This window comes from Cyprinus carpio, chromosome A3, assembly GCF_018340385.1.
Source record: "Cyprinus carpio isolate SPL01 chromosome A3, ASM1834038v1, whole genome shotgun sequence".
NCBI lineage: Eukaryota > Metazoa > Chordata > Actinopteri > Cypriniformes > Cyprinidae > Cyprinus > Cyprinus carpio.
This window is the reverse complement of record NC_056574.1, coordinates 7,239,234-7,257,617: the sequence shown is the minus strand read 5'-3', so window position 1 is coordinate 7,257,617 and position 18,384 is coordinate 7,239,234. Positions and strand designations below refer to the sequence as shown.

Below are 18,384 nucleotides of genomic sequence, written 5' to 3'. Positions count from 1 at the left end.
AAAGAAATACAAAACCTGTGCTAAGTAAAGGAAACAAGTTGATAAAAACATTAATGTTTGGCAATAACATAGCATAACGAGAATTTATAAGCAATTTTTTTTTTTTTGTGGGAAAATAATCCTAAAAATGACAAAAATTGTTTTAGAATGTGTGTTCTGTTATAAAATGTGTGAGCAAATTCAAATGTAGTCCAATGCAATAACATTAATTATCATTTTCGGGGGAAAAGAAAATCCTCTCTGGCTCAAAATGGCCTTCTTTGTAAATGAATCCATGGTAAAATGAAGTGAACAAAAGACCAAGTTCTTACTGATGTGGTCTGAAACTTCATTAAAAATGAATTTCATCCACTCTTTCCTAATGCTGGGATCAGAAGGAAGGCAATGCAAATGTTTTTCGACAGCTTGGCACTGCAGCGTCTTGTTGTCTTTAGAGCATGTTTATCGTTTGATTTCTGCGTAGACCTGCATTTGTCTCTCTCGTTATTTACACTGCGTGTGTGAGTCATGGGCGGAGCTAAACAGGCAGTGACGTAGAATCGTTGGGTGGGGCTAAAGAGACAGTGATGTTGAAGCAGACATTGATCTTCTTCTGTGGAGGCGGTGTTTAGCCACACTATTAAATCATAAAGTGCCACATTTCTCAACCTGTCATTTTGGCCGATTGGCTTCAATATAAGCTGTTTTTAGAGTAACGTGAAAGTTCTGAGTTCTGCAACTTTCAGGATTTTTTTTTTTTTTATAGTACAATGACCTTTTACTTGTCAAAAGAGCAAGGGAATTTTGATTTCTTAGTTCCCTTCTTGAAGAATCTATTTGAAAATGTCATGCAACAGCACTGGAAGGCCAGACTGAATCCTCTCCATCCGCTTTAGCAGTTGTTGAAAAGATTTGAGTTGGTTTTAACACTCTGCAATTTTAGCACCAAGTGACTTTCCTGAGCTCCATAAGCATATAGTGATTTCTTTCTGACCCGAGAGCGTTTTAAACCCTCCACATCACAGTCACGGCAGAAACTCAAACACAGCCACGAGAGGACAGAATGCCTATTGTGTTCAGTGAAAAGCACTCTGGGAGTTTTCAATCCAGCCAATCAGATTGCCCGGAGCCAGTTCGGTGGTGACGCTAAAGCTTTACGCTTTATAACCTGACAGCCATACATGAGCAGTTTTAGTGGAACACAAGATTAGCTTGCTGCCAAAAAGCTGCGGTTTGAATAACAGTAAATTTTACGGCTCCCCGGGGCACCCGAGGTCTATGTGAGCGTCGGCTGAGAGGTGGAAGAGGTTATAATAGGTGGCGTCTGTATTCATGCAAATTCGCCGGTGACCTTCAGCAGGATAGAGAGGCCATGGATTGAAAGCCTCCACGTGTGATCCGAAAGCCTCGTATTGATCAGTCTCCTCGGGACCATGCGCCGGTGCAATCTGAGTGAGCCCTGACGTAAGCCGAGGACTTTTTACCCAGATGGAGAGCACTGTTACTGCTGTTCTCCATTTCACTGCTTTGGAAATAAACCAGTCTTCTGATTGACCCATTTTACACATATTAGAACTGATGATCCTAAACAAAGGTCAAAGGTCTAAAGCATGTTCTGCTGATACATTTGAGCCTGATCACACCAAGAACAATAGCTATAAATATAGCTATTACAATAACTGTATTTTCATGCATACCAATGGACACTAACATTCTGTTTATTATAAGCTCGCTACAGTTTTTTTTTAGGAGAATTAATTAAAATTCCCATCCAATTCTCTTAATTTCTCAAATATATATACTGTGACAAAAAACAATTTACATTATAAATTATTTAAGTTAAAATAAATTAATATATATATATATATATATATATATATATATATATATATATATATATATATATATATTTTAACTTAAATATTTATATGTAATTTTTTATGTCACAGTAGATTTATACTGAATTAATTCTTTCCTAATTCAGCCCCCTAGACTTCATCCAAAAACTACTCTCTAAAACATTTTTTTAATTCTGGAGTGAAATATGAACTGTGCAATGAGATTCACCTACTTAAATTTGGCTTACTTTCATTTTCAGACTACTTGCTCCAAGAGTTTTTCTCTAAATCTTAAACACAGACATATTTGTCGATTCATCAAAGAGCCTGTATTTATTTAAACTATTTTCTCTCTATTACAGTGACGTGACATATTGAGACATTTTTTTTTTTTTTTTTTTTTATTGTGATGCCGTATAATTGTTTCGTGGTGGAGACATAATCAGGAACATAAGTCTTGACTGCTCACATCATCCCGTGTAATAAATTCACTTGCCATTGGCAGGTCTGGCAATTGTAATTGTTTTTAGCTTGAATGCATCATTACTCACTGGTCATTTTACATGCATTTTAAACGTGTAACTAGAGTTTGAATTAGTGAGACAGTGTGTCTAATTCATGCTGTAGCAACATCAGGTATGTATTTAAAGCCACCATATGTTTCACCATTCATCCCAATTCAGGTGCTGGAATGAGGGAAATTGGCCTTGATTTGTTGGGAATCGGTGCTGGTCCGTCCCCAGAGGCTGCATCAGGGTGTTTGTGAGGATGTAATTAACTCACACTGATGTTTGGATGTGTCTTTAGAGCAAAGAGGATAGCACTTAGGCCCAAATTACGGTTAGCATCGTCTTGCATATATTAACACCAGACAACTGCATGACTTTTGATGAGGATCTGCTGAGACAGAGAAGATTCTATGTGTGGCATTTACACATGCACAGTGCATTTATTTTAGTCATCTATTTGAGTTAGACAGTGTGTGTGTGTGTGTGTGTGTGTGTGTGTGTGTGTGTGTGTGCGTGGGCATATATATATCTCGAAGTTACAAATTTTGCCAAAGTTCCCATTATGGTTTGCATTTATCATGACTATTTGGTGACAAATGCATTTTTGATCTGTCAAGCTGTTAAAAGCTTCCTTTTTTAGGTTGTGCATGTTGTAAAAAGGACTGCTGTTTACCAGCTTTTCAAGGGTCATGACATTAAAGCTAAAAGATTATAACTTAAAACTGTTGCATGATTATTTCACACTATTCTCTGTGTCTTACAGTCTTATAACAAAATATATTTTGTGCCACAAATGCTGTTGAGCTTAAAATCTTTTGTTATTGAGCCGGGAGCATTATTTTAATCTTTGATATGCTGGTTAGGTGATATAACTCTTACCTGTGATGGGAGGTATAAAGTTAAACTGTTCTTAATCTCTAAATGAGTGAACATGATGCATAAAAACTACAGTAAAAAAGCCCATTCAAGTAGTCTAATGCAGCAAGGCCGCAAGGGCCTGAAAGCGTCCCAGTCCTGCGGTGTTTGAGCTGAAGAAGGTGGAACGGTAGCACTGCGCTCAGAGCCTTACAGCCAACTGGGGCAGTGAAACCAGTTCGCCCCCATGTGAGGAGAACTTCTGTTAAAAAAGGCCTTCTCCTGGAAGGGAAAGACTAATTATAATTTCTTCCAAAGTCACTCTCTCTCTCTCTTTCTTTCTTTCTGTCTGTCTCTCTGGCGCGCTCAGAGATGTGGACCGCGAGGCAGAGCAAATGCGCTGACATTGACACAGTTAAAACGCCATTTCAGGCTCCTCATGTGAGGAGAGATGGCCTCCGGGTCTGCTGGATCCCGCCGCATTAATGTGCGCCGGTTTGAGATAGCAGGCCATAAAAACAAAATAAACAAATAAATGTTTATTAATTTTTATGGTGTGTCTGGTTCTAATAAGCACTGAAGTTGTCGAAATGACGTACAACATACTCAAGTTTCAACTAGAAATCAAAAATTTTGTAGACATATACCCCCCAGAAAAAAAAAAAATATATATATATATATATATATATATTTATATTTTAGTTCATTTACTGTACATGTACTCAATACTTGGTAGGGGCTCCTTTTGCTTTAATTACTGACTCAATTCGGCGTGGCATGGAGGTGATCAGTTTGTGGCACTGCTGAGGTGGTATGGAAGCCCAGGTTTCTTTGACAGTAGCCTTCAGCTCATCTGCAATTTTTGGTCTGTTGTTTCTCATTTTCCTCTTGACAATACCCTTAGATTCTCTCTGGGGTTCAGGTCTGGTGAGTTTGCTGGCCAGTCAAGCACACCAACACCATGGTCAATTAACCAACTTATGGTGCTTTTGTCATGTGGGCAGGTGCCAAATCCTGCTGGAAAATGAAATCAGCATCTTCAAAAAGCTGGTCAGCAGAAGGAAGCATGAAGTGCTCCAAAATTTATTGGTAAACGTGTGCAGTTACTTTGTTTTTCAAAAAAACACAATGGACCAACACCAGCAGATGACATTGCACCCCAAATCATCACAGACTGTGGAAACTTAACACTGGACTTCAAGCAACTTGGGCTATGAGCTTCTCCACCCTTCCTCCAGACTCTAGGACCTTGAGGACCTTCCCCCAAGAGGAATACGACAACTGTAGCCAAATTTCTTGACAAGTCTGTGTGTGGTGGCTTTTGATGCCTTGACCGCAGCCTCAGACCATTCCTTGTGAAGTTCACTCAAATTCTTGAATCGATTTTGCTTGACAATCCTCATAAGGCTGCAGTTCTCTCGGTTGGTTGTGCATCTTTTTCTTCCACACTTTTTCCTTCCACTCAACCTTCTGTTAATATGCTTGGATACAGCACTTTGTGAACAGCCAGCTTCTTTGGCTATGAATGTTTGTGGCTTACCCTCCTTGTGAAGGGTGTCAATGATTGTCTTCTGGACAACTCTCAGGTCAGCAGTCTTCTCCATGATTGTGTAGCCTAGTGAACCAAACTGAGAGACCATTTTGAAGGCTCAGAAAACCTTTGCAGGTGTTTATGAGTTGATTAGTTGATTGGCATGTCACCATATTCTATGTTGAGATAGTAAATTGGTGGTTTTTTGTTAAATGTGAGCCAAAATCATCACAATTAAAAGAACCAAAGACTTAAACTACTTCAGTCTGTGTGCATTGAATTTATTTAATACACAAGTTTCACAATTTGAGTTGAATTACTGAAATAAATGAACTTTTCCATGACAAAAGGTGAGAAGCACCTGTATATATATATATATATATATATATATATATATATATATAAATATATATATATATATATATATATATATATATATATATATATATATATATATAAACCACAGTATATTAATAATTTATTATTTTAAATAAATAAATACAATTTATTTAACAGTATTTTACTGTAAAATTACATGAAATTCCAAATTAGATCTATTATAGTTCTTAAACCATAAATAGTAAAGAAATTTACCAAAAATTTTGAGTCTTTAACTGTTAAAATTACAATCATTTTTACAGTGTAGCTCACAGATCTCATGTTTTGCACATTGCAACCACTTAAAACCAGCATGTACATCAATCCTGATGTATCTTCACATACCATTATTGAATATGTGCAAATATGAATGAGAAATCTACACTTTTTGGTCACCAGTTTTAATCTTTAACAACACCATCCAAAACTTAGATTTACAAATTATATCAAATACATCAAAATTCCATCTGAAGTGAAAAAGTTAAGGTCCCATTCTGTTAACATCAATTTCATGTAAAATTACATTAAATTACACTATTAATTAATCTAACACAAATACAAAAAAAAAAAATTTAAAATCATTTTCCCTTTGGATTACATGAAATTAAATGTGTTTTTCACTGTATAAAGTAAGGGAGCTTTTACCATAGTATTTTTACTATTACAATTATGATCATTTTTCAGCTCTCAGATCTCGTTGACATATGAACTTATTCGTGCTTTGCATATTGTAACCATTTAAAACCAGCTGAAACCTGGTGCATCTTCACACAAGATTCAATATGTGCAAACATGAATAAAGAACCTGCAACATTTTGGTATTTAACCACGAAAAGAAACACTATCCCAAAGTTACAAAGTTCTTCTGGAGTGAAAAGTTGAGGCCCCATTAGTGTTGTTTTTGGCGGACTGTTTTAATTTTAGTCTTAGTCTAGTCTTTGTGTGAAGCTGTCATTTTAGTTTTTATTAGTTTTAGTCATGTTCACACTCTTTTTAGTCTAGTCTAGTTTTAGTCGACGAAAACTGATGATATTTTAGTCTTTAATGACTTCTCACCGGTGATTCCCGACAGTTTTAGAGGACAAATACTCCTTGTCGCTCCCCTGTCGTTTCAAAGAATAGTACAACGGTGAACGTGACAAGTATAAAAGCCTCGTCCGTTTGGGAAGGAGCACTCGCAGTCAGCGGAGGCTTGCAAAGTGGAGCCAGGCAAAAGTATAAATCCTGATTAACTTTGTTTGTTGTCATCTTCTAATAATGCCACGAGTGGGACTTGAGGAAATGACGTCGGTCGCGTCTGTGCAATGAGACACAGGAAACAGAAATACTAAAAAATAATAATAATAACGACTAAACGAGACGAAATAACGTTAAAACATTTTATTTCACCTCTTTTTGGTCAACGAAAATGAAGAGACATTTTAGCATAGTTTTTATTTTGTAAACCACATTTAGTCTCGTTTTTATTCGTCAACGATATTGCATTATACATTTAATTATAGTCATCGTCACATGACCAGCATTAACGTTGCGTCTCGTCTCGTTTTTGTCACATGATAAAGGTTTGTTGATGACGATAGTTAGTCATAAATTTCGTTGACGAAAGCAACACTAGGCCCCATTCTGGAAAAGTCAGTTTTATGGTAAATTCAAAGATGATTTGTTCTTTTTCACTTAGAAACATGTTGAATTTAACAGTATTTTGTTGTAAAATTACACTAAATACCTTTAGTATAGATTTATTAGGTTTTTTTCTCCACATACAGTAAGTGACCATTTTACTTTTACTGTAGCAGTACTTTTACAGTACTTTTATTTTACTTTACAGCTCTCAGATCACATTCAAACATGTATTTATTAAGCCTTTTGGTCTCCAACTTAGATTTTTAAGCACTAAGGCGACACTATCCCAAAGTTACAAAGTTTGTCTGGAATGACAAAGTTTGCCCGATGAAGCCCCACATAACTGCACATGCTCCGAAAACTGCATTAGTAAGAAAACACCATTAACTCCAGCCAGCAGACTCTAAGATTGCCGCTGCGCAGAAAATCCATGAGGCAGTTGGGTCTCGAGTCAGAAAGCATGTCCTTCGGGCCAAAGAGCAAAAACATTTATAGAATTTGAATCCCATTAGGCTGGTGTGAGTAGGGTATGTTGCTCTAACGCCATATTGAGGAGGAACATTGATTAATGGCTTTTGTTTGCTGGTGTAGAGCTTGCAGGCCTAAGGTCCCGAAAACCTGAGAGACTAAACCTCCGCTGTTCATTATAACACAAAGCGCAATTAAAGTTGTGTGTGTGTGTGTATGTGTGTGTGAGAGAGAGAAAAGGATTGCCAGTTGCAAGAGGCAAGAACCTCCACAAATGGGAAAACAACAGAAACAATAGCATAAAAGGAGCAAATTGGCTTAAACCTCTTGGGGGGACTGATGTGTTTGTATCTTTAAACTGGATGAAACACTAAACAAGTCTTTATTTCAAAGCTGAGCCGAATATGGATGGTGTTTTTTCTTTTTGAGAGCAGTGAAATTATCATTGACATTTTGTTTTTGTTTTTTCTGCAGAGCGCTGGCGGACATTTTGAGACAGCAGGGGCCCATTCCCATATCACAGTACGAGAATGAAAACATCGCCGCTATCGACACCTCGCCCAAAGAGAACACGCCTATACGGACATCCAAGAACCACTACACACCAGTGCACAACAAAAACAACCACGGTAGGTGGCGGCACTTCTATGTTCTCAATGGAAATGCCATGTTTTACACACTAAATAAATGTACCATGGTATTATGGGGTTCACTTATTTATTTATTTTTTATCAGGTCACCATTAGAATGACATTTTCCACATGTTCCCATGTAAATGGAACATGAATGTGGTTCTAAAAGGATTAGTTTTCTTAGTTTTTTTTTTTCCTCATGAATATGGAATTATATTTGGAATGTTCCAAAAATGTTAAATAAGTTACCATGGCTAAAGTTAATCTTAATAAGAGATTATCAATATGTCTACAAATTAAAAAGAGTATACCTGTTGCTGATACAGTAGAGCAGGGTTTCACAAATCCAGATGGGGGTTGAGAGTTGATGAATGGCTAAAAATGAGTAAAAAAATGAAACTTTAAATTAAATTGGGCTGCAATTGAAATTGTGATATGGCTTCATGTTTTTAAAATGCTATGATTTAGCCTGGTGCTCTGCTCATTATCCGCGTGGATTTGCGCAGCTTGTCAGTTAACAACGGCTCTGTGTAGTAACAGCTGCTCTATGTGAAATCACTCACCTAATGGTATTTACTACTGATTAGAGAACCAGATTTACTGATGAGATGCACATTAATTATTGGTCGGTATTCATCGTGCACCCCTAGTTCACGTCCGAAATAATTTGGTTTGAAGTCTTAGCTGGTTCTTGTAAAGACTGGACCCAAGTGGAAACACCCTTAAAATGCAACTATTTCAGTTGGACTGTGGTCTGTTTGTTATTTGTGCTTGGATGTTTCAGTAGCAAAGATTAAAGCAGGGATGGCCAACTACAGTCCTGGAGAGCCACAGTCCTGCAGAGTTTTGCTCCAACCCTGATTAAACACACCTGAACAAGCTAATCAAGGTCTAAGTGTTACTAGAAAGCTACAGGCAGTGAGTTTTTATCAAGGTTGAAGCAAAACTCTCCAGGGCTGCAGCTCTTCAGGCCACCCCTGCTCTAAGGTTTGAGTCCTGAATGATGCAGTGAGTGAGTAAATTTACAACATCTAACTCAGACAAACATTAACATTCAGTGCTGACAAAAAGTTTTGGAACTCCTGCATTACATCATAGGTTTGATTCCCAGAGATTACATGATCTGATAAAATGCATACCTTCAATGCACTACAAGTCGCTTTGGATAAAAGCATCTGCCAAATGCATAAATCCAAATGTAAAGCTGTATCTGTGGGTGTGTGCATATGCTCAGGAGTTTATTTGCGTCAGTATGTTTGAGCACTTCTTGATTGAGCTGTTTCATAATTAAAACCTCAGCATCACACTGTTCACTGTACCAGAACTCAAATGTGAATGAAATCCCCATTAACACTGAGCACAGCAGTCAAACAGCCATCAAAACACACTCCTCTGATGCGTCGACAAAACACGCTTTCACTGACTCCAGTTCAGTGTTAGCATTAATGCAGATGTACTGAGATGTATGTTTTTGAGCTAATCAGTGGTTTGGCTTGTTGAACATCAATATTCAAAATGCTTGTGAATAAACTAAATGCAACTGTATTTGAATGAGGTCAGCTGTTGGGATTAGTGCTGAATGTTAGTGTTTGTCTGAGCGAGATGTGAGTTTAAAGTTTACTCACTCGCTGCAGCATTCATGACTCAAACATTTAGAGTGGCATTTAGAAAGTTTGTCCTGTAATTTTAATTAAAAGCACAGGCAAAGGCAGCAATGAATGACTGATAAACAAACCCTTTGATGTCTTTAATGTCAGATGCTAACTGAATCTGGGTCATTCCCACTATGCAGTACATTTTCATGTCCCAGTCATATATATTGACTTATACTTAATAAAATATTGTACTGAATAAAGAACTTAGAATATATTAGATGGAAACCATATTAAATTCATGCAATCACAATATGAATAGATTTTTTTTTTTAAATAATTATAATCATATATATATAGTGTGTGTTTATTTTTAATTAAAATAATTAGTTATTATTAATATATTGTATATAAATAATAATAATAATAATAATAATAATAATGATAATGGCTGTTAGCAGGAATGACCTGATAACATTCATACTCTATTTTTCTTCTTTGTGTATAGTGTAATTTTTTTTTTTTTTTTTTTTTTTTTTTTTTGTATGTATGTCTTCTATAGCAGTGTTTCTCAACTGGTGGGTTGCAAGACCATTCAAAGAGGCTCGCATAAATTACATTCAAATAAACCAAAACAAAACCTAACAAAAAAATTTAAATACAAAATGATTTTTTTTTTTTGTAAACAACTTTTTATTAGTTTTTTTACATATAACAAATAACATCATAACATCCATTCAGGATAGAACACAAAAACAACAACATACATATAATCAATTTACATATTCAAATGAGAGAGAGAAGGAAGGGGAAAAAATTACTCTTTTATATAATCTTGTATTTTAGAAAAAAATTAAATAAATAAATAAATAAATAAAACACTGCCAAACACCAATAGTACTAGGTTTGGCCTTATTAATTTGTGCTGTTGTACATTCACTGGCTACTATTTTAAGAAGACTATGGATCCAATGTGTAAACCAGTTCTTTATTATTGTCTTTTTTGCTGCTGTAAAATCAGCAAACAACATTCTTTTTTTTGTATTGAGCTTATACAGAAGCCAGAATCATCAATAAGACAAACTCAGCTTAACCGTGTAATCAATTTGTAGTAAAGAGGATAAAACAAAGTTTACATGTGTTCACAGATTATTGACAATAGGACACTCCCAAAACATATGAGGAAAACATATGAAGACATATGATGATACAGTATTACAGATATGGCAGTTGTTATTTGATCGTAGTTACATTTTGAATCTTTTGTAAGGAGTTATACATGCTCTATGAATAACTTTGAAATGTATAAGACAATGAGCCAAAATTCTAGAGGTTAAACTTAGGTTAGACCACACCTGATAAATGAAGGTAATTCTAAATGTTTTTTTGATGCAAGACTTTTAGTTTGAAAGATATGCGTGAAAGCTGTTGAATATATATATATATATATATTTTTTTTTTTTGCAGTTTAAGTAAAGACTGCCTGAGAAAAACATGCTGTCCCGATTCAGTATCTGCGGTCAGATGAGATGTTGTCAGGCTTAATGTCAGTCTCATTATTCTATCGTTATTTTTGTAACTTATGAAATAAAAAATCTCTCACATCAGAAAAACAAACTATCCTGTCCTGTCAAACGTTATACTGTGATAGTAGCACACACCCTTCAATTGCACGTGCAAATGCGGCGGCGCATGCTGTATATCATTTCACTAAAGCGGAAAAGAAACTACGAGCATGCAACTTGTGAAAAAAAAGTAAAGTACCAATAAATTACATAACTGGTACTTCGTGTGTTAGCTGGGATGGCTTTGCATCAAGGTATGATAATTTTTAAAACTATATATATAATATTATACAGGCACGCACACATACAAACAAACCCAATTCCAAAAAAGTTGGGACACTGTACAAATTGTGAGTAAAAAAGGAATGGAATAATTTGCAAATCTCATAAACTTATATTTTATTCACAATAGAATATAGATAACATATCAAATGTTCAAAGTGAGACATTTTGAAATGTCATGCCAAATATTGGCTCATTTTGGATTTCATGAGAACTACACATTCCAAAATAGTTGGGACAGGTAGCAATAAGAGGCCGGAAAAGTTAAATGTACATATAAGGAACAGCTGGAGGACCAATTTGCAACTTATTAGGTCAATTGGCAACATGATTGGGTATAAAAAGAGCCTCTCAGAGTGGCAGTGTCTCACAGAAGTCAAGATAAGCAGAGGATCACCAATTCCCTCAATGCTGCGGTGAAAAATAGTGGAGCAATATCAGAAAGAAGTTTATGAGAGAAAATTGCAAAGAGTTTGAAGTTATCATCATCTACAGTGCATAATATCGTCCAAAGATTCAGAGAATCTGGAACAATCTCTGTGTGTAAGGGTCAAGGCCGGAAAACCATACTGGATGCCCGTGATCTTCGGGCTCTTGGACGGCACTGCATCACATACAGGAATGCTACCATAATGGAAGTCACAACATGGGCTCAGGAATACTTCCAGAAAACATTGTCAGTGAACACAATCCACCGTGCCATTCGCCGTTACCGGCTAAAACTCTATAGGTCAAAAAAGAAGCCATATCTAAACATGATCCAGAAGCGCAGGCATTTTCTCTGGGCCAAGGCTCATTTAAAATGGACTGTGGCAAAGTGGAAAACTGTTCTGTGGTCAAATGAATCAAAATTTGAAGTTCTTTTGGGAAAACTGGGACGCCATGTCATCCGGACTAAAGAGGACAAGGACAACCCACGTTGTTATCAGCGCTCAGTTTAGAAGCCTGCATCTCTGATGGTATGGGGTTTGCATGAGTGCGTGTGGCATGGGCAGCTTACACATCTGGAAAGGCACCATCAATGCTGAAAGGTATATCCAAGTTCTAGAACAACATATGCTCCCATCCAGACGTTGTCTCTTTCAGGGAAGACCTTGCATTTTCCAACATGACAATGCCAGACCACATACTGCATCAATTACAACATCATGGCTGCATAGAAGAATGATCCGGGTACTGAAATGGCCAGCCTGCTGTCCAGATCTTTCACCCATAGAAAACATTTGATGCATCATAAAGAGGAAGATGCGACAAAGAAGACCTAAGACAGTTGAGCAGCTAGAAGCCTGTATTAGACAAGAATGGGACAACATTCTTATTCCTAAACTTGAGCAACTTGTCTCCTCAGTCCCCACACATTTGCAGACTGTTATAAAAAGAAGAGGGGATGCCACACAGTGGTAAACATGGCCTAGTCCCAACTTTTTTGAGATGTGTTGGTGCCATAAAATTTAAAATCAACTTATTTTTCCCTTAAAATGATACATTTTCTCAGTTTAAACATTTGATATGTCATCTATGTTGTATTCTGAATAAAATATTGAAATTTGAAACTTCCACATCATGGCATTCTGTTTTTATTCACAATTTGTACAGTGTCCCAACTTTTTTGGAATCGGGTTTGTATATCATAAAGTGGGTCGCGGCTTGATGACCATTGGAAAATGTGGCTCCCATGGCCAAACCAGTTGAGAAGCACTGTTCTATAGATATTGTGAACCTGAAATGACATCCACAACTGCTTTTAGTTGTGATATATTTTTGCAAGAAGTATCTCCATTAGGTATTGTTACCCTTGTTCCCTGAAGGAGAGAACGGAGACGTCACGCCAGTGACCGACGAATTGGGAATATCGCCAGAGAGACCAATCTACTTTGAGTGTAAACTAAACAAGCCAATGCACGTTGGCATGCGGTGATTCCATCCAGCTGCTGCTGATCACATCGCTAGTATAAATAGGCAGCAGGTGCAATGCATACTCAGGTTTTCGCTGAGGAGCCAAGCCAGTGACCCGGCTCATGACGTCTCTGTTCCCTCCTTCAGTCACTGTTGTCGTAGCACTACCCACTCAGTGAGATCGGATAACATTGGGAAAACATACCCATTCCACTTGAAACAGGAATGTTGCAGAAGCCCCATTCTTCCTGAAGGAGGTTTCGGAAACATTTTCACATATAGAAACCCGTTTAGGTGCATATGGAAGATCTAGAGTTGATTGTAACCCTCTTGGGAAATGGCAGAAAGTCTGTTGTGAAAACACGGGCTCTGAGGCTATACCGTGGACTTTACACATATGGGATCCGCTTAGATCTCTACATATGGAATCCAGTCCTCTACTGGTACTCACGGATTCATCGAGTGAGGGCCTGGCGCCAGACATTCCGCCACGTTAGACTGCCGAGGGGATAGAGGAGCTCGACAGGGTCAACAGTATGGACTCTCTGGAGCGGTTTTAGCAAGCTGACACTAAACCCAGGCCTCTCAGTGCTCCTACCGTTCTTTGAGGTGAGAACACAGTAGGATACCAGTTCAACACAAAGGTTAAAGAACCTAGCGAACATGTTGAGGGCCACCCGGCCTGCAGCTCTACAAATGTCTGTCAGCGAGCTGCCACGAGCAACTGCACAGGAGGATGCAACACTTCTAGTAGAGTGAGCTCACAACCTGAGCGGGCAGGGCACACCCTTTGCCTGATAAGCCAGGGTGATGGCATCCACTATCCAGTGGGCCATCCTCGGCTTGGAGATGGCATTCCCTTTCTACTGGCCTCCGTAACAAACAAAGAGCTGTTCTGAGGTCCTGAAGCTTTGTGTCCGGTCCATGTACAATCTTAAAGCGTGGATGGGACAAAGCAAAGCTAGGGCTGGTTCTGCCTCCTCCGGGGGCAGCGCTTGCAGGTTCACTACCTGATCCCTGTAGGGAGTAGAAGAAACCTTGGGCACATAGCTGGACCGGGGCCCCAGGATTACCTGGGAGTCAGGTCCCAAGAAGGTATAGAAGGAGGTCGAGGAGGGTTCAACCTTCTCGCCCCCCAAAGGAACCTGATGACCAGGTCGTGCTTCCCCACCGTTCTCCCTTCCACAGGGTTGTGACTACCAAGAACTGAACCCAGAGAAAAGCCCCCTCAGCCAGCTGGTCTCAGAACTGACTTTACAATCCAAAACCCCAGCTAGACTAAATCAAATCAGTAAAACACAGAAAGAGAATTATCTGAAACATTGGACAGAAGCAACAGCTCAACAAAGTAAATTAGAATGCTATCTTTCTCTAAACAGAGAATATAAATTGGCAGAATACCTAGCCACAGTGGCAGACCCTAAACCAAGAAAAGTCTTGACCATGTACAGACTCAGTGACCATAACCTCACTATAGAGACAGGCAGACACAGACAGACCTGGCTACCAAAAGAAGACAGATTGTGTCCACACTGCACACAACATGAAGTGGAAACAGAACTGCACTTTTTAACAACATCCCCTAATTATACACAAATTAGGGAGACATTCTTCCCCCAATTCACAAACCAGCACAAAGACTTCAACAAGATACTTCAACAAAAGGACAAACTGCCGTACATTCTGGGAGAAACCTCAACAAGCTCTAACTTGGCTGCACGGTACGTCAAGTCCTGCCACGATAAAAGGACAAGCAGCAGAACAGAACCACAAGTCACAGCCGGAAGAAAACACTGTACAACACACACAAACTGACATGACAGGATCCAGTCCTTCTCCTGTCTCTTTATTGGAATTTTTATTTAGTACTTTCGTTTTACTGAATACAGATATATAGACTCTATATGCTATAGCCTACTTCTATTATTATGTATATTTTTGTTAAATGTCTTTTGAAATGTTTTATGCTTTGGCAATGTAAATATACTTTTTTACCATGCCAATAAAGCTGCTTGAATCTTGATTAGCAGAAATAGCAGCAACGTAAACTTCTGACACTTGCTGCAAGAAGGAAAGCAGGACTCTGATCGGACATCTTTGGGGGTCCTCTTGACGAGAGGAACACCACTTGACGAACAGGTTCCACTTCAAGACAGTGTAGACACTTGTAGACAGTGCTCGAGCCGATGTGATGGTGGCCACTACCTCTTGGGGTAGGTCACCTAGAACCTCTGCGTCCCATCCAAGGACAAGACATGAAGTTTCCAGAGGTCTGGATGTGGGTGCCAAAGGGTGCCCCATCTCTTAGTCAGTAGATCCTTTCTAAGAGGAATCCGCCAGGGTGGGGCTGTCACGGGGAGCATCAGTTCCAGGAACCATGTCCGAGTGGGCCAGTAGGGCACCCAAACAGGACCTGCTCCACGTCCTCCCTGACTTTGCACAGTGTCTGTGTGAGAAGGCTCACTGGGGGAAACGCATATTTGCATAGGCCCCGAGGCCAGCTGTGTGCCAGTGCATTATTGCCGAGTGTTCGCTCAGTAGAATAGCTGGCAGTGAGAGGTTTCTGGAGAGGCAAACAGGTCTACCTGAGTGGATCATCTGGGGATGGAGTCTCCATTTTCCAGGGAGCACAACTCGTCGGCCACATGGCTGAGCAGACCTGGAATGTGAATGGCATGAAGTGACCTCAGATGCTTCTGGCTCCAAAGGAGGAGGTAGCGAAGAGAGCTGCGGCATACAACAGGAGTGCAGACCACCTTGTCGGTTGATGTAGGCAGCGGTTGCAGTGTTGTCCGTACGGACCAGTATGTGCTTGCCTTGAAAGGCTGCTTGCCCACGTGGCACCCCAGCCGGTGATTGAGGCATCTGTGTGTACTACAGTATGCCTCGAGACCTATTTTAGGGGCACTCCTGCCTGAAGGAATGTAAGGTCTGACGACGGGGTGAAGGTTTGGTGGCAGGCCGGTCTGACTTGGACCCGGTGAGTGTCGCACTGCCAGCCCACTTCAGGACTCAGCCATGGAGCCAGTGCTGAAGCGGTCTCATATGAAGCACCCCCAGCGGCGTGACTGCCGCAGCAGCTGCCATATGCCACAGGAGCTTCTGAAATTGTTTCAGTGGGACTGTCGTCCTGCCTTTGAACATCAGGTAGAGTTAGTTTTTTTCCCAGTTGACCTGAAGACATATTACAAATAACGTTGTAATATGGATGGTAATTCCTTTGTTTACATCTCAGTTCTTCGGGGACAGTATTGTTTGTACTGTATCTGTTATGGAATAACTTGCGCTCAAAAAACAGCATCTTGGTAGTAAAAAACAGCATGGTTTTGTAGCATACAGTGTCACAAACGGAATGAGACCATCCACTAAAAAAGGCAAAGATATGGGGAATATTGTTTATTTGAATTCTGGCGCTCTCTCGTGACGGGCGCTGTGACGCACCTGCCATCTGATGGGGGCGTAACTTAGTGATCGGCTTTTTGAACAAATAATTCTCATATATGTGTGTGTGTTTTGTGGGGAATGTGGCTGTATCTGCATGATTACCATCTGTTTGAGCGCACATCAGCGTGTGATTACTATGTAATCACAGCTATCAGTGTGAATGCGGTCTATATGAATAGAGTGTGATTATTGACTACATGGCGCATCTGTATTGTTACCATCTGTATAACCGGCCATCAACGTGATTATTGACTATATGAGCATCTATCTGGATAAATGCTGTATTATTAGCAATCTCAGGATGCACTGTAATTGGCATATATAGTTAATTTCTTTTTTTTCTTATTTATTTTTATTACTCAAATTATTCTTATTGTATTTTTCTAGTGCTCAGATAAGTCACTTATATGATATGTAAGATTCCATCTACTATTGTTTTATAATTGAAATACTATGCAGTGGTATGTTAATGACTAAAATAGTCGAACCCGAATAGTCGGTGGGGTTGGGGGGTACTTTTCTGGATCGCTCCAGGACTGATTTCATGTATCTTAATATGAAATAAAAAAAAATTCAGTGTGGTACAATTTTTTTACAAGGCACTTCAGTGTCTCAAACTTTTTATCTTTTTGAGCATTATCAACTCTGGATGATGGATAGTAAAGCCCGAATAGTAACCCACTTGACACGGGAAACCACCACCACTGTAATGCCGTTCCACCAACACATAAGAGCTTCCTAAAACGCGCTGAACTCATTCTCTGTAGACAAACAAAGCTTGGCAGGAGCAGAATGACATTATCGCACTGCTCCAAAGCGAGAAGCTGAGTATGCATTGCTCTCAAAGTAGAGGTCTCTCTAGCGAGATTCCCAATTCATCGGTCACTGACGTGAATATTCAGTGAGGGGAAAATGTGGTTTGCAATGGGATGGGATTGTGGAGGACTGATTTAAATAGCAGTTTGGCTATTGGTTAAAATTGACCAAAATTATTATTATAATTTATTATTATTATTATTATTATTCGCTTACAAAAAGTGTTCCCGTTGCTTCATATAACCCAGATTGCACGTCTGAGGGCAGATGGAGTATTCTGATAACGACTTTCATACCTTTTATAGACCTTGACACTGCTATTTATTTGGCAGTCTATGGGACAGCCTCAAGCCTCAGGGTTTTCATCCAAAGTATCTTAAATTGCGTTCCGAAGACGAACTGAGCTTTTACGGGTTTGGAACGACATGGGGGTAAATGATTAATGACAAATATTTTCATTTTGGGGTGGAGTATCCCTTTAATGCTACCACTTCTCATACCGATAAATTGCCACAATGTATTTACCAGTATTTTTGAAAAGGTTCTGTTCACACATGATCACTTAACGGTAATTTACCAGTAAAGACTGCATGTGTGAAAGGGGCTATTGTCTAATGGATCGTCATTCTGCACATGCTAAACTCATACTGTTGCTGAATATGTTACAATTTAATATAATTTAACATTGTTCTTAAGGGGGGCACCATCTGTCATCTTATCCTAAGTGTGTGTGTGTGTGTGTGTGTGTGTGTGTGTGTGTGTGTGTGTGTGTGTGAGTGTGTGTGTGTGTGTGAGTGTGTGAGTGTGTGTGATTGCATCAGAGGAATGCTGCTGTGTTTGATCTTCTCTTGTCTCCTGAGAGCTGGTGACAAAGTGCTCCTGTGATCCATAAAATGTCTGTTTTGATTGATGAAATGCCTTTAAATAGGGCACATAGTTTATAAAAAGCTTTCAAACTGAAAGAAATTTGAATGTT

General features: G+C 39.0%; 1 protein-coding gene across 2 annotated transcripts in view; it reads left to right on the top strand.

The window, feature by feature from the left end:
- The window catches only part of LOC109104446 (protein shisa-6-like), a 95,810-nt gene that overhangs the window by 10,985 nt on the left and 66,441 nt on the right, over positions 1-18,384 (top strand). For both annotated transcript variants that reach the window (XM_042716841.1, XM_042716833.1), the window contains exon 3: positions 7,656-7,810. In XM_042716841.1, the coding sequence (XP_042572775.1) occupies positions 7,656-7,810 (155 nt within the window). The remainder of the gene's footprint in view (positions 1-7,655; positions 7,811-18,384) is intronic.